Consider the following 22,801-nt stretch of genomic DNA (forward strand, 5'->3'; position numbering starts at 1 on the left):
CTGCGGTGAGCTGACGAAGAAGGAAGGTGTCATCTTCGTCTTGTTGCTGCCTCTTCCCCTTCGACTTCTAAGGCCCATAAGCCGAAGAAGAAGAAGGAAGGCTGCCTCCCCCCCCTAAGAAGTCTCCTTCGGGAACTTCTAAGGGCCCGTCCCACCTCGGTGGGACGGGGGGTCCTTCTGCTGGTCCTCCTGCTCCTTCGGGAGCGGGGCCGTCTCCCCTTCCCGTAAGGAAGAGATAGACGGGGACCAGAGGAGTATCGGTTAGCTCTGGTACTTCCTCGCCTGGTGCTAGCGGCGATGCCGCTACGCCAGGTTCCGGCTCGGTCTCTCGTTCGCGGGAGATCCCGAGTGTACGCTCTCCCTCGGGAGACCGTGCAGCCAAAGTTTCGGCGCCAGAGTTCGCTCGGCGCCAAGACCACGGCAGCGGAGGCAGAAGGCTGGGGGGGGGAGGAGGGGGAGAGGGGGGGAGGGCGAGAACCGCTCAGGTTGGACTCTCGCCAGGCCAGCGGCCGCTCTCGCAGCGACCAGCTGGTAACCGGGTTTTGTTATTCCCCCTAAGAAGACTCCTTCGGGAACTTCGAAGGGCTCGTCACATTCCGGTGTGACGGGGGGGTTTTCTTCTGCTGGTCCTCCTGTTCCTTCGGGAACGGGGCCCAGTCTTCCCCTTGAGAAAGGAAGAAGAAGACGGGGACCAAGGGTGTGCTGGCTACCGCTGGTACACCCTCGCCTTCCTGGTCTTGGCAGCTCTGCTGCTAAGCCAGGTACCGGCTCGGTTTCTCGTCCGCGAGAAGTTCCGAGTGTACGATCTCCTTCGGGTGACCGTGCAGCCAAAGTTAAGACGCCTGAGTTCGCTCAGCGTCATGACCGAGGCACGGAGCAGAAGACTGTCGAGAGCCGCTCAGGTGACTCTCGCCAGGCCAGCGGCCGCTCTCGCAGCGACCAGCCGTACCAGGTCGGGTGGACGTGACGGTCTCTGACCGGCCACGGGTTGAGGCTGGGAAGAGGTCCCCCAGGTCCCCTCGACCGACGGTACCAGCCTCGGCTGGTACCAGCGGTTTGACGTGCCGCGAGGACGCCCACCGGTCTCACGGCGAAAGCGAGCTCTGCAGGTCACCTGACCGCCGCTCCCACAGGGACCGGGCGGATACGGTGACCAGCAGCAGCTCGTCTGACGCAGAACGGGACCGGGGTCTACGTGCTCAGTCGAGCCGCTCGCCACAGGTGAGCGGCACGGCCAGGCTGCAGATCGATCCCCACCGCGGGTTGGTGATCGGCTGCAGCCCCCCACGTACGCTGGTCCTGCCAGCGAGCGGGGGGGGAGCGGGGGGGGAGCGTCAGGTCTGTCTCTCCACTACCTTCAACTTCCTCGGGCTACACCGGGAAGAGCGAGGTAGCTAGGAGTGATCGTGAGAGGTGCGCCGCTCACGATCCCGTCACGACGCCGCACGTGCCACGTATGGTCTTAGGACCAACCAGGACGTACGCGCAAGTGATTGGAGGCGACCGTCAGGGGGAGAGGGGGTAGCGTCAGTTCTGTCTCTCCGATACCTTCAACTTCCTCGGCATACGCCAGGAAGAGCTAGGTATATAGGAGTGATCGTGAGAGATGCGCCGCTCACGATCCCGTCACGACGCCGCACGTGCCAGGTTGGTCTTAGGACCAACCAGGACGTACGCGCAAGTGATTGGAGGCAACCGTCAGGGATCTGTTGCTGGTCCTTCTTCTGAAGGAGGAGGGTCCTGGGAGCTGCTCTTGTTGGAGGGACTTTGGACGGTCCTACTCCTCAAGAACGCTGTAACTTCCGAGATTCAGAGTAACTTTACCCAGGTTATTGCACTGATTCGTCAGCACAACGACCGGGGGGAAGGATCGCCGCTCCCACAGCAGAGCCCATGTCTCTGCTCGAGTCGTTTTGGGGCCCGAGAGGGAACCCAAACCGACGGTGGGTATGCCGCGATCGGAGCTTACCGATTCTGTCTTGAACCAGAGTTCTCTCGTCCTCCGGACAAGAAGGCTCTCTCAGTTCTGGCCGGTCGATCAAGCTACTTCCACCTCCTCTCTACTGCGACAGCGGCGTTTCTACGTGTCTTCGGACACCGTATTTAAATACTCCTTCGGTCCTCCTGAGAGGTTTCGACCTCGACGAGGACTGGAATGAGTCGGATGACGGTATCGGCTCTCTCCTGTCAGGTGTCGATCAGCCCCACCCAGACGACGTTCACAGTGGCGGCAGACCCGTTACCTCAGTGAGAGTTCGTAACCTCCTCGGGGGGGGGGGGAAAAAGAAAAACGTTTTCTCCTGACGATACGTTTTCCCAGACTCTGAGAGGCCATCGCCGCAAGGCGATGGCTGCTCCTACTCTTCTCCAACTGCTAGTTCCACTGGGAAGGCGAGCGAGTATCCAATTCCTCCCCCATTCCCTCTCTCCTTACGGCTACGAGGGAAAGGGGAAGGATCCTACAGAGATTTCTCTGTAGGATCCCACGTTGGGGACTGCGCTACCAGGGGGACCTTCGGGTCCTACCTGACGTAAGCCCCGGTCGTTGAGGAGGGATCCTGCCCCATTCTCGATTTCTACGGGAATCGAGAGACCACCAGCCGATATCGTTTGACGAATTCGGTGGGGGTTTCGCAGACTGCTTAGAATTCTACGGAATTTCTAGCGCATTCAGAGTGTTTAGAGTTTCTTACGATCTCCCAAACACTTAGGCGAGACCACGGTCCAAAGTGAGCGAGACGAGAATCCCCGATATGTTACACGATTAATCGGGAACCTCGCCTATGCTCGAATTCCTGGAATTTCTAGCATTAGGAAGAAGAATGCTGCTGAAAGAAGACTATCTCACAGTAGGCGACCAACCTGGAATAGAGAAGAACGGACGGGAATATCCAGTTTGGCTGGAACTATCGTCTTAGTATTCTGTTCACCATTGAAGCTTTCCTTCGAGGAAGACTTCTCCTTCACTCTCTTTAATAGAGAACGAAGGTGGTCGATCTCCAATCCTTATTTTGTTTTCTTGAAGGAAAGAATTTAGGATGGAGATCGTTGTTCAGAATCCTACAAATATACTACGTATATTAACCTCGCGACATGATTCTGCTAAGCAGTTGAATGGTCCGAGGGGTAGGCGCATATCCTGGTTATTCTACGGATTGCGACTTAGACGAAAAGTATTCTAATTGAACTGCAACCCGGGTTGCCTGCAACCTCCCAGGAGTTTCCAGTTTCAATTTGTATACTTATGGTGTTGTCACAACAACACCATTTTAGCTTTTATATTTACCGAAATTCGTTTCGCTTAAATATAATTGCTCGAGCATATCTTTTTATGCTCGGTGGTTCTAGTCCGAACGCATTCCTTCGTGTGGAAAGATTACTTGGCAACTCAGGATGACGAGTCAGCGACGCTACTGCGTATTGAATTGCCCGAGGCATTTCAGTATCAGCTGCCGCTTTGAGATAGACGGTTGTTTATGTCTTTCTCACCTGCTTTGATTGAATAACAACCGTATCTCTGCCCAACAATCACGGACTTAAGTCTCTGATTAACGGGGATTCTCGCATACATGAATGACCATCTACTGCTGAGAAACGCTAGTATTCATCGTCTTCGGTATTGCGAGAATTTTAAACAGAGATATCTATTCGACTCTCATCTTTCTGTTTACCGCACCGGTAACAGAATTCTGTAATAGTCTCTTGCTGCATCGTATCCCGATAATGCGAATGATTTTTGCGGAATCTGAGTTTGTCCTCAAAATATCTTGTATTCGGAGGTGTACAATTGTTCATTGTTCACCCCGGATTAGCAGATGTATTGAAAAGACATCGCCTACTCCCACACCTGCCAGCTACTTCCAAACGTTCAGCCCATGAGAAGCAGTTCTTCAAGCGGCTCTCCCCTGTGTTTCATTACTGAAGAACGCCCGCTTTCATTGCACAACGGACAGCAATGAAATGGCGGTTAGCGTTTTCAGTCATGTGTAAGCACAGGTTTAGAATCTTGAGATTCTTCTCTCGATTCAGCTGGAAGTACGTAAGGTTTGCATTCATTGCCCTACCTTCGTCTTCAACGTCACATAGTGTTGTTTCTCCTTAAGCTGAGATTCAACATCTATGAGATTTTCTTGCCATCAGGGACCTCGGTCTTTTGAAGGCAATTGACTTTCGCCTTTTGAGCTTATGCATTAAGAGAATCATCGCCGCGCCGTCCGGCATCGGTTGACCTAACAAATATTTTATTTGTTTGGTCTCTCAGCATAACTCTTTAAGGGCGAAGGTCACGTGACTTACCCGGATGCTTGGACAACTTGCCTCTACTGATTCCGAACCAGTCAGTCGGCAGCTGTCAGAGCATCCGAGTCAGTTACGAACTATGCTGCGGACTTAGTTCGGTTGTTCCAGAGCAATCATTACTTCGTCTTAATAGCTTGTCAGTATGAGTACTGTACATAACCAAAGTCGAGAAGAGGGATAGGTCATACGTACTATTCCCTTCTTTCGTCTTAGGTACTGCATGACTTCTCTTGAGAAGTCAAGCACAAAGGGATGGGGATTTGTGACGCTCGATTTCGTACCGATCTTCGTAGCGAAAGACTCAGAACCCTTCGGTAACTGACGATTGGTTCGAGTCCTTCACAATACCCTCCCTAATGGACGTCACCGCCGCCTCCGATACGAAGGCTATGCTGCTTTGTCCTGTGAAGGTGCGACGGAGCTGTCTGAAGAAACTCGACACCCAGGATGAGTGTGGACGCCTCTTCATCATTCTCTCGCGTTCCGCAAGAACTTCTCCGTGGCGCAGGTAATGAAGGCAGCGCCTGGTCCAACCGGACCGCATGCACCTCCTTCTACCTTCAGGATATTGCCCACAGTTCCTTGGATCTTTTTCCTTGGGAACGTGGTGGTTGCTCAACACGTTGTGTAGTTAACCCAGACCCTCGCAGGCTGAACAGCATCGAGTCCTGGTGTGACCGTAAGAATGGATGAGGAATGAGAGTGTGACTGGCTCCTCTTCCCATCTTTTTCTTCCCTCTACCTTTGGGTAGAGGGACACGGTCGTCACCCTGCTGGGTAAGGACGAGATGCAGGTGAGCTACTCAATAGAGCACCATCCTATCCCTTTCAGTAGGGATAGGAGTAAATATCCACCACTTCCTCCAACAAGGGGGAGGAAGTGGATGCCAAATTGAGACAAACCCATCATTTTATGATTGTCTCTTGCAAACAGGAACAAGTTCTTGCTTGCTGGTACGAAGAGATACGCTTGCCTCTCTCTTAGTACTTGGCCCAGAGGTCTGACCATTGATCCTGCGGTGCCACACCCCGATCAATCGGACAGAGGTTTGGATCCCTCCCTTGCTCTTACAACCAGGGAGGCACTCCAGGGTTTGGACGAACACCAGTCTGTTCACCAAAAAGACTCAGATTCCTCCCACCAAGAAGTGAGTCTTCCTATTGTTAAAGGACCGAGGGTTTGTATTACGTATCGGAACAAATGACAATTTGTCGAAAATTGCATTTTTCCTAACTATACAAACCTGAGGTCCTTTACATATAGTCCCACCTCATGCCACCCTCACTCTGCAACTTTTTGCATGGGCCTAAAAGCAAAAGTGATTCTTCACCTCTCGGGCGCGCGGGCGCGCGCACTTGATCGACAAGCAGTTAAAACTACCGTTTCTCCCCTGTTCGAAGCTTACGACCGTCCCAGCTGCCGCTAGTTACCTTAACCTAAGTTGTTAAAGGACCCTCAGGTTTTGTATAGTTAGGAAAAATGCAATTTTCGACAAATTGTCATATTATTGGGTACAGTGAAGTAATGTGTAACTTTTTAAAAGATTCATGGAAAAGATGCTATGGAGGAGTTATGGAGTTCCATTTGACAACGTCTGTGTGTGTGTGTGTGAGAGAGAGAGAGAGAGAGAGAGAGAGAGAGAGACGAGAGAGAGAGAGAGAGAGAGAGTGAGAGGAGAGAGAGAGAGAGAGAGAGGGGGTGGGGGGCATAATTGCTGGATGGGTGGGTTAACGACTGAATTGGCTGTTGGTGAGTTGTGGGTTGTCTGCTGGTCCTGTTAGTTGTTGGAGTTACTGTTTTTTGGTTAGTTTTGGGTCAGTCTTGGTGAGAGCTGGTGACAGTTATGGTGTCGTCGAGCAGTATATTGAAGGCACTGGAAGTCAGTTGAGTTTTGTGTGTTATTGATTTGTTGTTAGTTTGGTGTTGTTTGCTTTAGAGTTGTTGTGCCTGTGCTGTTGTGATTTTTTGTGTTGTTTGTGCAGTGGTCTTTTTTTGTGTTGTTGAGGTTTTGTTGTTGTGTTCCTTGGTTGTTGGCTGTGTTGTTGAGTTGTGGTTGTGTTCCTTGGTTGTTGTTGTGTTGTTGAGTTGCAGTCCTTGGGTGTTGTGTTGTTGTATTGTTGGGTTGTGGTTCTTGGTGGTTGTTGTTAGTGTCCAGCGACCTTGACTGGCAGACAGCAAAGCATAGCTCGGAGTATCTGGAGTGGTTAGTAAGCACATGTGTTTTGTGTTTTTTTTGTTTTTTTGTTTTTTGTAGGTATAGGTCAATTGTCCTGCATGTATTTTGTAGTGTAAAGAGAAAAGTGTGACTGGGGTGAGTTGGGCAGCTGGAGTGATTAGGTTTATGTGGGGGGGATTTAGCCAGCTGGTTGTTTTTAGCTTGTGATCCACCACAATGCATATTTACTTTTTTTCTTTGCTTATCTTAATTTTCTTCACTACACCATCTACGTAGTAGCGGCATCTCGAGCTCGTACCTCAATTTTTTGCTTGTGTAACAAAGCAAAAAATCGACCGAGTAACGACTCATACCTCGAAAAAATCGTACACTGATTCACTCGTATGTGAAGGTACCACTGTAATATCATTTCAAATATAAATCTTTTGTTACCCTTACAAGAGAGAGAGAGAGAAAGAGAGAATCGTACAACTACTATTATGCCTATTATGCTCAGTCTGGGGCCCAACCTGGAGAGAGGTTAATGTATACATAACTACATTACAAATGTGCTGTAAATAATTTTTATCATGAAGATCAGTATTTAGTCACATGCACAATATGAAACAATAGAGAAATTTTTGAGTAAAGTGTTGTTATACAAAAAGTAAAGCAAATTAGTAACAGTTTAAAAGGATTAATATTTCAGTACTATGAGAGAAAATGGCTTAAGTATACAGTGAAGGGGTAAAACGTGATTAGTTGTTAAACGTTCTGTAAGACAGATAGTTAATGTCTATTAAAGTTTTTTAAAATTTGTATTAAACATTTTATAGATATTTTGTGTTTACATTAAATTAAGATGAATATTTTGAAGTGAGTAAATCATTGTTATAAGCATTTTAGGAGGCATATGTACTTAAGAGTGACAGTTGTAATAGGGTAAATCTAAGATGTCTTTGGATTTTGGGATGATGGTTTGGGGTGTATTTTTGTTTGAAATGATATGAAATTGTTTTAGTATGATAATTTAAGGTATAATTTTGTTTGAACTATGAAATTAAGCAGTGAAATATTAAAATAGACAGTTATAAGCATTTTAGTTTATAGTGTACTGGGTATTTGGCAGTTATAAGCCATTTATAAGCATGTTTAGAGGGGATTTTTGCATTCCCGCAGTTTTGCGGTTCTGCGGCAGGTTCTAGAACCTAATACCGTGTAAAAGTAGGGGAACAATATATATAAACTGACAATAAAGGTAATAAAACCATTTTCACCTTATAAATATTATTGGCATATCTTTATGATAGATAGCCTATTCAAGAAATAATTCCATATCAATGAAATCAACTTTAACTCTGAGTGGTGAGTGAACAAAATGTAAACATCAAGTTATAAGTAAGCCTTCACAGTGACCTTTATTGTTTGGAAACCTTTCAGAAATTGTAATAGTAGTGTAATTACGTTGGTAATAACATTTAGGGTAACATTGAATTTTAATTCAAAATTCATTATCATTTTGGTAGTAAATAACTTTCCTGAACATTGCAGTCATACAAATGATAGTTGAAGTAGTTTTAGGTAGTACAGGCGGTTCCTGGTTATCGGCGGACACGGTTAATGGTGATCTGGTTTTATAGTACCACAAAATAGGGTATTTATAGCACCATAACTCACTGATTTCCGGTTATTGGCGCATATAGCGTTATGGCACCTTAACATACCTAGCAGAGGCGCCATTAACCAGTTATTGGTGCCACAAGTGCCATAAATCGCCGAGTTTTGGTTAATGGCGGTTTTCGCTTATTAGCACCCTGCCGAGAACGGAATCCTCGCCGATAACCAGGAACTGCCAGTATTGTTGTTTGCGATTGGTGATGAAGCATAAACGTAATAAAACCATTTTTACCTTATATTTTATTGGCATATCTTCATAATAAAAAGCTTATTCAAGGAATAATTCCTTGGGAAAGTGTTTTTCAAAAGACAACCAGAAAAGGGTTTTGATGTAGGAGAGGCTAATTGGAGAGTGTCCCGTGGTAGTGGTTTTCACTCGCCCCAGGAACCATACCGACACCTTTTAATAAAGGTGAGAGAGCCAGAATATTCTGGCATGTCCAATTTAGCAGTTCTCTGGTATTATAGCAATATTTTACTTAGAAATAGCGCTAAAGGAACCTATTTCACGGAGCGACACAGCCGAGCCCAGAAATACACTTTATACCCAGAAATACGCTTTACAATATGCATAGATTACTTTCTTTTGCTGTGATTACATTGATATTACAGTATGGTACTGTAATGAGTACAGTAAATAAAGTTTTTATAAATTATATTCAGTCAAGAAATATTAACATGAAAATACTTACAAAGATTGCCGTAACATTGCCAAACCTACAGTCTTGTTCGTACGTACTTACTATTGTACGCAATGTAATAGTGGTTGCACCATTCTACAAACCACCCACATACAGTGTTTCCTCAGTATTCGCTGGGGATGGGTACCAGACTCCCCTGTGCATAGCTAGAACCAACGAATAGTTGAAACCCCTATAAAAACGCTTAAAGTTTGCTTGGTCTAGATTAACTTTTGTGCACTTGCATTGTTTTGTTTCATCTGTCAACATGCTCTTATGTGTAGATCCTTGCATAATTTATATCTGTTCATGAATTTCAGGTGTGGTCTCTGTATGGAAGATTTGCGATCTCTGTCACAGTACCTGAATAATCACTTGTTACCTGGCCGTGTAGATATCACCTCATCGCAGACTTCGTCATCAACCACCAGCTATCTCTCCAGGTACAGGGATCCAGGTTGCAGGTACACTTGTAGTAGTTGGTCATTTTGCCACAGGCCTCCTGCCTGCCTCTGCTGCTAATGGGATTCATTTGCCTTCTTGGGTTATGCTAATATAGAGATGTTGCACATCAGATGCTGCTTTGAGCACTTTTAATGAATGCTTTATGTGGGCATGCTCATGTTTTCATGGTTTTCTAAATTTGTTTGTGTATTGTGGTACAAATGAAAAGTGGTTGGTTATATTTTGTTGACCTTGTGCCTGTGTTGTATTTTCCTTTGATACAAGAGACAGAGAATACTGCATGAATAAAAATGATGAATTGGAACTACAGAAGGATAGTAGTTTTTTGCACAAGTCGCTAAAAAAGACCCATGTTTGGTGACTTGTGCAGTACAGTAGATAAGAATACAGCATGCTCTATACATAGTAATACAATACTACTGCTTCTTATTACTACAATATGCATGGGAATCTTTTATTTTAAATTCATTCTTTAGGGATATTCACTGGATTCTGTTGGTCATATGTGTAAAAAAACCATATAAAATCGGAGAATTACTTATTCGCGTTAAAAATTTAAACCACATAAATGTCATTCACACAAAAGTATCTAAAGCACGGTAGTTCTACCTAATGAGAAGATGATGAAAAACCTGTTGACAGAAGTAAAGTGGCCAATTAAAAATAAAAACTAGAATATGTAAGTCCTTGAAATGTATATCCAAGTTAAACAGTTTGGAATATCACTAAAGATAGCAAACATGGATTTGTTTTATGACAAGCCCATGAACATTAACTAGTTTTTTTTTTCTTTTTGCAGTGCTGGAATCCTCCAGACAAACGAGGGAAAAAAAACCAGCCAAATAAAACTGAATCATTATGTGCACCCTTCTTGTTCCCTGGCCAGAGAGGTTATGCTACAAAAGCCATGATAACTCTACCCAAATGGCCTTACAGTACGCACACCTAACCTTAAGACAACTATAACATATGACCCCCAGGCATTACCAAACCATACCAAACCTAGAACAGCTACGTAAAGAAAGAATTGAAGCCAAATTTTCTCAGTCCCCATTGGGGTTAGTGCCATCAGTACACCTCACGTGGCGCACTACATGTAGGCATGACTTAAGGTTCTTTGCAGTGTTCCTTTGGCCCTTAGTTGCAACCCATTTCATTCTTTTTACTGTACCTCCTTTCATATTCTCTTTTATTTCATATTACTTTTCACCCTCTCCTAACAATGAATTCATTGTGCAACTGTGAGGTTTCTTCCCTGTTTCACCTTTCAAACCTTTTTTACTAGTATTTCTGTGTCAGTACTGAATGACCTTATAGCCCCCAGTGTTTGTCCTTTGTTATAAATTCTATTTTTATATAAGTAACTTACCAAGTAATCACATACCTAACAGTTTCACTCTTATGGCAGCTAAAATTTTTAAATTCGTGGGTCATGCTATTTTGTTTTGGGTAGATGACTTGCCCCGCCCACTTTTGGGGAAAGAGAGGAGCAACCCAGCAAAGAGCTTCAATTTGTTTCTGCTGGCTTTATTTTGGAATTTGTTACTATCCCGATTGTTCATTCACCAATTGGTGAATAAGCCTTTCAGCACAAATAGAGTTAGGCCTCCTTTGTCAAACCATTATTGATTGTTTATTCAAGATTTTAACTTTTTCTGATTTTGACTTGTTTTTCATTCAGACCCAAGTTCTACTAGTAGAGGCAGTCCCAGGATATTGATGAGGGTTCCAATCCTGACAGAGTGACGATAACCGAAAATTACTGATAACCAAGAATTGGTGATAATAGCGCCGATCCCCAGTTAGTATATATATTGGCACCAAAAGTTCAGTTATTGTCCAGTTTTGTGGCACTTGTCTAGCCCCAAAAATTGGCAATTTTCAGTGCTGAAATGCACCAATTTCCAGCAATTGGCGGCAATAATAAAGTATTTGTGCCGACACATACCTAACAGAGGTGCCATTAACTGGTCATTGGCATCGATAAGCTCCATAAATCTCCAATATTTGGTTATCAGCAATTTTTGCTTATCATGAAGCCATCAGAATGGAACCCCCGCTGATAACTGAGGACTGCCTTTATTAGGTTGCTGCAATACTTGACTGACTGAAGAGACTTCCCATTCACACACACTGTGCAGCATTAATTGTAGGGGGCAATTGTGCTCAGTAGATATGAGTGTCAGGAGTGTATGGATTGGGATAATAAAAAGTGGAAGAATTTGGGGTCACTTGAATAAATTGGCCAGAGACAAAAAGAGAAAGGTGACTGCTAGAGCTAAAAGTAGTAAGTCTTCAGTTAGCCAGGAATCTTATCATACTATTGCTAATGCTAATATTCCTGTCTCTGATGCAGTCATTTCTGTGACTCCCATTCCCAGTCCTCAAATTGTTCCACCCTTTCCTTTACCTGGCTCCCACACCTCCAGACCCGACCCCATTGCCAGCCTCAAGTTGAAATTTGATCAGAGATATTATTGATTGTGGAGACCATGGCCCAATTTTGGTCTTCAGTGAAAGTCCTAATGGACAAGTTTAGTGCTAAAAGTGCTTGTGAAGAGTTGGTGGAGGAGGTAGCTGCTCATCCCGCTGATTCTCCTAAGGCAAAGGTCAATGGCATAGTACTCCCCTAAATCTGAGAGGAGTCAAACTGGTAGCCTAAGGGAGGTTGGTGGGGTCTGCCCATGGGCAGTTGTCCCCTCTGTCACACCTGTTGCCAATTCCCAGGTTGTGAAGGAGAGCCAACAGAAAAGCATCTCTATGGATGTGCAAGCTCAGAAGATTCTCATACCAGGCACCAGTGGTGCTTTCTGGACAAGACATGCCCACAAAAAAGGCGTGTAGTGGATATGACACGTTCTACACAAGTGCTGTGTAAAAAGTTCAAGGAACCTGTTGGTAGTCCTCTTCCATCCTGTAGTCACTGGGGATAGCCCAGAGCATTTTTCTTTGGAGCATCTGATTGCAGAGAGCCAGGCTTTGGCTCGCAAATGCTCTGCTTCTCTTACACGCTCCTCATCATCCTTTGAACGTCAGTTCTTTCCTGAGTGCCCAAGTGCCCAGCAGTTCCTGAGTTGTTCCTACATGATATACAAACCATTGGTCCTTTACATTAAGAATTACATTTCTCTCTCCTGGTAAGCTTCCCTTTCTAGCTATCTCTTCTTTGTCCTTTTCGCTCTCGTCGTTAAGCAGAGATTGGCAGAGGGGGGTTGTGGGTCGGGTGGGTAGTCAAGACGACCTGTTTCTGGGGCGCTCCGCTCACTCCAAGGGGGATACTTTTTACGGGCTACTTTGTGAGCAAGGGCCCGTGCATTAAGGCCAGCTTAATCTTCAACATCAGGGGGAACTTTTCCTTCAAATCAAGAGGAGTCTCCCACCACTAACCCAACTTCTGCTTCTTCAGTTTGTTCATGCCACTTACCTGACAGATATATATATAGCTGTATTTTCTGAAGTCCGACAGAATTTCAAAACTCGCGGCACACGCAGTGGGCGGCCAGGTGGTAGTACCCATTCCCGCCGCTGGGAGGCGGATATCAGGAACCATTCCCATTTTCTATTCATATTTTTTTCTGTCGCCGGTCGGTAAACAACTGTTTACAGACCTCTGCTCTGGATTTTTTGGATTTGACTCGCTTTTAAGTATCTGATTGGTTTTTTGGTATTGAATTGGATTGTTGAATTGGCATGCGCGATAGTGGACCGTTTTTTGATTTTGGATTGACTTTTCTATAAAAGATATGTCTGGATCAAGTGCTGTGAGTTTCAGAGTGTGTGTGAGGACTGATTGTAAGGTGAGGCTACCGAAAGCATCGGTAGACCCCCACACAGTATGTATGAGTTGTAGGGGGCATAATTGTTTGGTGGATAATCGGTGCAATGAATGTGAGAGATTGACCGATGATGATTGGAGAGTATATGAGTCCTATCGCCTTAAATTGGAGCGCGATAGGATCAGGAGGTCTTCCTCCAGGAGTGGTTCTACCAAAGGTAAGGCTAATATCTCTCCTGCATTAACACCTGTAGAGTTTGCAACCCCTAAACCTGTGTTGCCTTCGGGCTCTGATTCTGTGTCGGGAGAAGCTAATGCTCTCTCTCTTATTTTAGAGTCTCTTCGCACTCTGGAGACCAAAGTGAAAGCCTTGGAAACTGGCTCGGTGCAAGTGTGTGATCGTGCCCCTAGTGTTGTGGAGGGGGCGTCAGATCGGCCCCATAATGCCTCTAGGCCTAGACCTCTATCAGACTCCCAAGACTCAGGGAGTAGGTATGTCGAAAGCCGCAAGAGGGTTACGGGGGCTCCCCACCGATCTGGCGTCCCTTCGGCAGGCCTTGTACCAAAGTCCCAGGCTGCCAAGGAGCGCGCATGAGCGCGCGTCCTGAAAGAGTGCTTTTCGTCCTCCGAAGCGTCCTCCCCGCGCAAGGGGTGGAGCGCTCGGAGAGACTCTCGTCCTCTGAAAAGGACGTTTCACGTTGAGAACGCTTCACGTCCTGTATCGCCGCTTTTGTCGGAGGATGCGTATGACGGCTTTTCCGCCCTCAGAAAACAAAAAGGGGGTTAAGATCTCCTCCGATGAGGACGCTGGGTTGCGTGCACAGGCGCGTCTACCTGAGAAGCAGGTACCTGTACCTGTGAGAAGGAAGGAGGCGTCCCCTCGCCCCTCGTCTTCTCGCAGGATCAGTCCTGCTTCCTCTGTTCGTTCTTCTCCAACGAAGAACATTCTTTTGTCCCTTCAGGACCAGCTATCGACGCTTATGGCTCAGAGGACTCGCCCAGCAGCAGTCGAGCCTAAGCGGAGGAAGGACCTTAGACTGCCCGTCAAGAGGACTAAGCAGTCTCCTTCTCCCTCTCCTACTTCGTCTCGTTCGCCGATCGCTTCTCCTTCGGCGATTCGCCGATCTCGTTCGTCCTCTAGGAGGACGTTGCGTCAAGACGCTTTTGAGGAGGACGCTCCAGCACGACGTTCGACAGGACGCTCGTCAGGACGCTAGCAGGACGCTAGGCAGGACACTTGGCAGGACGCTTGGCAGGACGTTCGGCAGGACGCTCGACAGGAAGCTTGTCAGGACGCTCGGCCAGGACGCTTGGCAGGACGCTAGGCAGGACGTTCGTCAGGACGCTCGCCAGTACGCTCGCCAGGACGCTCGCCAGGACGCTCGGCAGGACGCTTGGCAGGAAGCTCGCATGGACGTTCAGGGCTCTTTTCAAGACGCTTTTGGGGACTCCGACCAAGAAGTCGTACCCCAAGACGCTAGTTTGCGCGCACAGGCACGTATTCCAGCGAAAATGTCTTCCCTTTCGTTTAAGAAACGCAAGGACGCTTCTCTGGCAAGTGAGGATGCCTCGGGTGGCGATAGGGACACTCGTCCTCGTCAGGAAGCTCTACCTGCTTCAAGTAGTAAGCATCATAGAGAGGACAGCCGAAATAAGGCTTCATCTAGCAAGGATAGGGTCCTTTGATTAAGTCAAGACCCGACATTAGGACGCCCTCTCCGGACAGGCGGTCTCCGCTTCCGTGTAGAGAAGAAGGAGAGCTGAGTAGTTCGGCTGACTCGGTTGAAGAGGAACCTTCTGCGGCCCCTTCAATTTCAGACTACAAAGTTCTCGTGCGGCTGTTGCGTTCTTCTTTCGAAGACAAGTTTCAGCCTGCAGCTCCCAAGTCGCCTCCTTCGCAGTTTTCATCATCTAAAACTGGTAAAACCCCTGAGTTTGTGGAGATGAAAACTTCGCTCTCCACTAAACGTTGGCGTTTAAGAAAGAAACTTCCAAGTTATTGGATGGTACGAAGGAGAGATCAAAGGCAAGACGACTTTCGCCTTGCCTCCAGCTAGACTCAGAGGAAAAAGGGGGCATTTGGTATAGAACCAAAGAAGAAGTAGGAGTTCGTATCCCTTCTTCAGCTCAAGGAGATTTCTCCAGCTTGGTGGATTCGCAGAGGAGGTCTCTTTTATCCTCTGCTAAAGTGACCTGGACCTCTACGAGACGGACCATCATTTGAAGGGTCTGCTCCGGACTCTTGAAGTGTTCAACTTCCTTGACTGGTGTTTGGGAGTTCTGGATCTACAAGCGAGAAGCCCAGAATCTCTCAGTCTGGGGGAGCTGTCCAGCGTGTTAGCATGTATGGACAAAGCCGTCAGGGATGGTTCGGAAGAGATCGTTTCTCATTTTGGAACGGCCTTATTGAAAAAGAGAGCTTTGCTGTGCAATTTCACAGCTCGTTCGGTAACGCCAGCTCAGAAAGCGGATTTGCTGTTTTCTCCTCTTTCGAACCATCTCTTCCCCCAGACTTTAGTAAAGGACCTGACTAACAGTTTGCAGGAGAAGGCAACGCAGGACCTTTTGGCCCAGTCTACAAGACGTTCGTCAGTACCTTCAACCTCTTCAGCTGCGGTTCGACCGCCGAAGAAGGTTAAGCCCTTTCGTGGGGCTCCCCCCTCGAGAGCAGCTCCTCGAGGGAGAGGGTTTTCACGAGGAAGAGCTTCCTTTAAGTCAAAGCCTTCCAAGTGAGAAGCATGTCCTTCAGACACCAGTCGGAGCCAGACTGAAGTTTTTTGCGGGAGCGTGGAGAGAGAGGGACACGGACTCTTGGTCCCTCAAGATCGTGGAGCAGGGGTACAAGATCCCCTTTTTAGATCTTCCTCCTCTTTCTACGACTCCCAGAGACCTTTCTCCATCCTATCAGGGAGAGAAGAAGAAAGTATTATTCGATCTCCTTCAACAAATGATCGAGAAAAGAGCGGTGGAACAAGTCGCGGACCTGGGGTCCCCAGGTTTTTACAACAGGATTTTCCTAGTGCCGAAGCAGTCCGTCAGGGTGGTTGGCGTCCAGTTTCTAGATGTAAGCAGGCTCAATCTTTTCGTGGAAAAGACCAAATTCACGATGGAGACGCCTCATTCTGTTCTGGGAGCCTTGAGACCGGGCGACTGGATGGTGTCCTTGGACTTACAGGACGCGTACTTCCACATCCCAATCCACCCTCTTTCAAGAAAGTATCTAAGGTTTGTCTTAGACAAAAAAGTGTGGCAGTTCAGAGCTATGTGTTTCGGCCTGACCACGGCTCCAATGGTGTTCACTGTAGTCATGAAGAACGTGGCGAGGTGGGCTACACTCTTCGGGGATAAGAGTTTCCCTTATACCTCGATGACTGGCTGATCAGAGCGTCGTCGAGAGAGAAGTGTCTGAAGGACTTGCAGTTCACTTTAGCCCTAGCAAAGTCCCTGGGACTTCTGGTCAACCTCGAAAAGTCGCATCTGACCCCAACACAGTCCATCGTGTATCTGGGGATTCAGATGGATTCAGTGGCTTTTGAGCGTTTCCGTCCCAGGAACGTCAGCGGCTAGGCTTAGAAAAGATCTCAGCCTTCCTAGGGAAAGAGACTTGCTCGGCGAGGGAATGGATGAGTCTGCTGGGAACCATTTCCTCGCTAGAAAGGTTTGTTTCCTTGGGAAGACTGCACCTCAGGCCTCTCCAATTTTTCCTTGCGGACGAGTGGAAGGCCAAGGACGATCTCAATGCAATATTGAGAATATCGCTTCCGATAAAGAACCATCTAAGATGGTGGTTGGACCCTCAGAAAGCTTCAGGAAGGTGTGTCCCTAAGTCTTCTGAGCCCCGACCTAGTGTTGTTCTCCGACGCTTCCATCACGGGCTGGGGAGCAACACTAGGAGGGAAGAAGGTGTCAGGCTCCTGGAGAGGGGAACAGGTAGCCTGGCATATAAATGTCAAAGAACTGGCAGCAATATTTCTGTCCCTGCAGTTCTTCGAAAGGAGTTTGAAGAACAAGATTGTTCAGGTAAACTCGGACAATACCACAGCACTCGCTTATCTAAAAAATCAGGGAGGAACACACTCCAGAACTTTGTTTTCCCTGGCAAGAGAGATTCTGCTGTGGGCAAAGAGAAGAAATGTGACAATCTTGACGAGGTTCATTGCAGGAGTGCAAAACGTCAGGGCAGATCTTCTCAGTCGTCGGGAACAAATCCTACCGACGGAATGGACCTTGAACGAAGACGTTGTGTCGAGACCTTTGGACGTTGTGGGGACGTCCGCTGGTCGACTTATTCGCGACGTCAAGGACCAAGAGACTTCCTCTTTATTGCTCCCCGGTCCTGGATCCAGAAGCGATCGCAGTAGATGCGTTGCTTTGGAATTGGACGGGTCTAGACCTGTACGCCTTCCCACCATTCAAGATTTTGGGGGAAGTCATGAGGAAGTTTGCGGCCTCAGAAAGGGACGAGGTTGACCCTGATCGCTCCGATGTGGCCAGCGAGAGAATGGTTCACAGAGGTCATGTCTTTCCTTGTAGACTTTCCAAGGACATTGCCCTGGAGGAAAGATCTACTCAAACAGCCTCACTTCGAAAGGTTTCACCAAAACCTCTCCGCTCTGGGTCTGACTGCGTTCAGACTATCGAAAAGTTGGCCAGAGCGAGAGGTTTTTCGAAAGCAGCTGCGAGAGCAATCGCACATGCAAGACGTGCTTCCACAAGAGCTGTTTACCAATCGAAGTGGGCTTCTTCAGGGCATGGTGTAAAAAGGAGGGAGTTTCCTCTTCCTCGACCTCTGTGAACCAGATAGCTGATTTTCTGCTCTTTCTCAGGAATGTGCAGAAATTAGCGGTCCCTACCATCAAGGGATACAAAAGCATGTTGTCAGCGGTTTTAGGCACAGAGGCCTTGACCTTTCTGACAACAAGGACATTCATGACCTTTTAAAATCTTTCGAGACTTCGAAGATTCCTCAAATGAGACCTCCGTCATGGAACCTTGACGTGGTTCTTAAATTCCTTATGTCAAGTCCTTTCGAACCGCTTCAGGCAGCGTCTCTTCGAAACTTGACAAGGAAGGCTCTTTTCCTAACTTCTCTTGCGACGGCTAAGAGAGTTAGTGGAAATTCAAGCGTTTAGTAATTTAATGGGATTCAAAGGAGACAATGCTGTCTGCTCGTGAACCCAACTTTCTTGGCGAAGAATGAAAATCCTTCGAACCCTTGGCCGAAAACTTTCGAGATCAAGGGTATGTCAAGTCTGGTGGGCCAAGAACCAGAGAGAGTCCTGTGCCCGGTCAGGGCTCTCAAGTTCTATGTACATAGAACAAAAGAGGTAAGAGGTCCCTCAGGTAATCTCTGGTGCTCCGTGAAGAGACCAGAGTTACCTTTATCGAAGAATCCTGTTGCTTTCTTTCTAAGGGACGTCATTAAGGAGGCTCATTCATCTTTCCAGAAGACTGATTTGAGCCTCTTACGAGTGAAAGCGCACCAAGTTCGAGCTGTCGCTACCTCTCTTGCCTTCCAAAAGAACATGTCAATCAAGGACATTCTTGATTGCACCTTTTGGAGGAGTAACTCCGTCTTCGCCTCACATTACCTAAGGGATGTGAGAACGATTTACGACGATTGTAATTCACTGGGGCCATACGTTTCTGCGGACACAGTCTTGGGGTCCGGAAGTAGCTCTGTCCCTATCCCTTAGTTAGGATTAGGTTAGTTTGGTTGTTGTGTTTTTAGGTTGTGGTGAGTCTTATGTGAAGATCTCCCATCCTTTAGTTAGTTTTAAGGCGTTTTTGTGAATAGTTGGTCAGGTGGTGGTCAGTTGCTTCGTTGCCCTCATATGTATGGCCTCGATGGTCTTGTCACGTTGAGGTCTCGTACCCGTTGACAGATCATCCAGAGCGCACCAGCACTACAGGTCTCCACCTGGCTGGCAACTCTGATTAAAGCAAAAGCAGCCTTAAGTGACAGTAATCACATAGTCTACTTTGCAAACAGGTGAGGAACCAAGATGTATATCATCTACTTAATTTAAGTGTCCTAAAAAATCCTATTCTGTCTCTTCCCACCATCCGAAGGTGGGATTCAGCTATATATATATCTGTCAGGTAAGTGGCATGAACAAAATGTTATTGTTATTATACAATTAAGTTTGTTCATACTTACCTGGCAGATATATATAATTAAATTGCCCGCCCTCCTCCCCTCAGGAGACAGTGGCATTAATAAATATGAATAGAAAATGGGAATGGTTCCTGATATCCGCCTCCCAGCGGCGGGAATGGGTACTACCCCACCTGGCCCGCCCACTGCGTGTGCCGCGAGTTTTTGAAATTCTGTCGGACTTCAGAAATACAGCTATATATATATCTGCCAGGTAAGTATGAACAAACTTAATTGTATAATAACAATAACATTTTTGGTGGCTGAGCAACAGGCAACGGATCTACAAGCAGCTTGACATTCCTTTGGGCTCCTTGACGCTCCATCTTTGCGGGATCTCGTGGCCCACATGACGAGGTTCCCAGTGGTGACCCGTGCTGCCCTGACCATGACCATGACCACGGTGACCATGACAGCATACTTGAAGATGCTGACAACTGTGTCTACCCATTTTCCAAAGCAGGTGCCATCTGCAGTGGTTGACCAGATGGCGATGCATGCCCCGGCACCCCAGCATGCAGCGTTCCTGCCTCTAGGTTTTACTGTGGCTGCATCTGCCTATGCTGTGCCTTCTATGATGGTCACTTCGATTGTGCCTCATGTGATGGTTCCTGCTGCCCAGCTGCTCCTGTGACACCTGCTGACCAGTCCGCTGTTACTGCATCTCTTGCCCTGGCTGTCCCGGTCATTCATGTTACTGATCCTGCTGTTGCTGATGTTCCTGTTGCCCTGGCTGCTGCCCCAGCTGCTCCTGTGATGGCTGCAGCTCCCTCTTAGATTGGGGACCTGACCGCCATCCTGATGATGAAGGTAGGGTCGAAGAAAAGGTCTCCTAAGGTGTTGTCGTCTTCATTGGCTTTGTCCTCCTCCTATATCTAACTTAAACCTACTAAACTTACTTTTACCACCTAAACATAATTCCTTAACTTTAATATTGCTATGACTATCTAATAATCTTTTCTCTTTTATTAGTCTTAATCCTTTAGTTTTCCCCACATACAACGGAAACACCTCCACTTGGGATTGTCCATCATAGGTTATTTGAGAGCAAAAATGTATACTCCTTTTAACAGAATTCTCGACAGGCTGCTAATAAGCCAAAACCGCCAAAACCGAAACTTGATGATGTATAAGCGCCAAGTTTTGGTTAATGACGCCTCTGTTAGGTATGTTATGGTGCCATAACTCTATTATCAGCACCTTATGGTGCCTATAACTGAAACTCGGCCCTTATGGCGGCATAAATTGTAGATTTTATGGTGCTAGACAAGCGCCATAAAACCGGATTGCTATTAACAGAGAACAGAGTCCTTCAATAATCAGGGACTGCCTGTAATCAAACCCAACACCCACACAAACAAACAAACATTAAAAAGATAAAAAAAAAACACCAGTCACATTCACCTTACTACACTGCCATCTCCTACCTTACCCACCAGGTGGCAAACCTGTGGGCAAACTTGGTGCTGAAGAGGAGGGATGCTGTCCTGAATCAGATCTCCAGGTATGCACATCCTGAGTCGGTATTGACCCTTAGGAATGGACCGTTGCCGGGTCCTGCCTCTTTCTTCCCTAGGGAGTTTGTAGATACTGCGGTGGACAAGCGACAGGCTGAAGATGGCAACTGCCTTGTTCGCCAGGCAGTGCCCAAGACCTCTGGGTCTTTGTGTGCCGCTGACCCTTGGCTTTGAAGGGTACTCTTAGGAACACCCAGCCTTCTTCTTCCTCTGCCAGGAAGGGTTTGCAACCGACTTAAGGGACTCGGTCCATCCTCATACCCTCAGAATATAGGCTGATTTCTATTAGTACCTCTTTTTCAGCTAAGGTTTTGCGGTGCTGCTTTCTAAGTATCTTTGTAGGTTTGTTAAAGATAATAACCTGCTTCCAGGTTAATGATGCACTAACGATGCATTCTTGTTAATATCTACTGTGTCGAGAGTGCTCTTGAGGAAGGTGCAGAGGTATGCACGGTCAGTCTAGATTTTAGTGCAGCTTTTGACCGTGTGAATCATGAATCATTTAGTCCTTTGCTATTTATTACCTGTATTAATGACAAGTGGCAAGGTCTGGAAAACAAACTGATTGTATCCACTCTTCTAGTTGCTGTTCCTTCTCTGTGCCTTAGGTCTGTGATTGCAGAATCCCTGAATAGAGGTCTGGCAAATTCATGAGTGGACTCGGCTTTTGGGCATGAAGTTTAGCACTTAAGCACTGGGCTAAAAAATCAATATGCAGCACCCTAGGCCAGGTAAACTTTGAGATCAGCCAATTGGAAAAAAAAAATCTTCAGTGGAAAGAGGAAGATATGCAAATTCACAAAGTGTAAGGTGAGAAATTCTTACAAATTTGTCCTACCTTTTATGTGAAATTGAAAATGACTACAGTGGCCCATGGTTTTATGCGTTTCACATTTCTGCAGTCCACTTTATCACAGATTTTTGTGGAACACGATTCATTTTTCCACGGAGAACTTTCATTAATTTGCAGATTTTTTCTCTTGGCAGGATCTCTAAAATTATCACTAATTCGCTTTGTTTTAGAGCAACGTTGTATATTCACCAATGACTGTATTTTTTCATTAAAATATAAGAGAGAGAGAGAGAGAGAGAGAGAGAGAGAGAGAGAGAGAGAGAGAGAGAGAGAGAGAGAGAGCAGAATCCAAGTTTAAGCACAGTATAAATGGATCCTGTAAGTGAAATACAGGCAGTCCCCATTTATTGGTGGGGCTTCTGTTCCTGAGGGGTGTGCTGATAAGTGAAAACCGCCATTAACGGAAACTCGGTGATTTATGGCGCCATAATGGGGCTTTATGGTGCTTGCCTAACCGGTTATCGGCCGCCATGAGTACCCTTATGGCATGCCATAAGAACCCTTATAGCGCCATAAATTACCGATTTTATGGTGCTAGACAAGCCCCATAAAACCAGATCGCCGATATAAAAACCAGATCGCCGATAAAAAAACCAGATCGCCGATAAAAAACTGGATCGCTGATAAAAAACTGGATCTCTGGTAAAAAACCGGATCGCCAATAAAAAAACTGGATTGCCGATAGAAAACTGGATTGCCGATAAAAAACCGGATTGCTGATAAAAAAAGAAGATCGCCGATAAAAAAATAGGATCGCCGATAAAAAACCGGATTGATGATAAAAAACTGGATCGACGATGGAAAACCGGATCGCCGATAAAAATCGGATCGCTGATAAAAAACCGGATCGCCGATAAAAAACCGGATTGCCGATGATTGAGTCCGCCAATAACTGGGGACAACCTGTAATGTTTCATTGATAATTTGCTGTTGTTTTTTTTATTAAAGTATATGTATGCTGTTTGAGAGAGAGAGAGAGAAACAGTGGTTTTACATAAGTAACTTATCAAGTAATTACATTGCTGTAAGTTTCTAACAGTATGGCAGCTGAAAATTTTTGGAAATCGCTGTAGCGCCTTTTTGTATGTAAATCGCCCCACCCACTTTCAAGGAAGAATACGTAGGTACAACATAGCTAAATAGAACAGTTTGTTTCTGCCGGCCAACAACAGTACATAGTTGTTGGGCAGCTCTGGGCTGAAATTTGGTCACTGGATGGTTG

The 22,801-nt window shown here is 46.4% G+C and overlaps 1 protein-coding gene across 1 annotated transcript in view; it reads left to right on the top strand.

Annotated features, from left to right (window-relative positions):
• The window catches only part of LOC135213373 (vacuolar fusion protein CCZ1 homolog), a 221,391-nt gene that overhangs the window by 86,010 nt on the left and 112,580 nt on the right, over nt 1-22,801 (top strand). Inside the window, exon 6 of the mRNA XM_064247352.1 lies at nt 9,133-9,255. Coding sequence (XP_064103422.1) covers nt 9,133-9,255 — 123 coding nt within the window. The remainder of the gene's footprint in view (nt 1-9,132; nt 9,256-22,801) is intronic.

The sequence above is a fragment of the Macrobrachium nipponense genome, chromosome 42, assembly GCF_015104395.2.
Source record: "Macrobrachium nipponense isolate FS-2020 chromosome 42, ASM1510439v2, whole genome shotgun sequence".
In the NCBI taxonomy this organism is placed as follows: Eukaryota; Metazoa; Arthropoda; class Malacostraca; order Decapoda; family Palaemonidae; genus Macrobrachium; species Macrobrachium nipponense.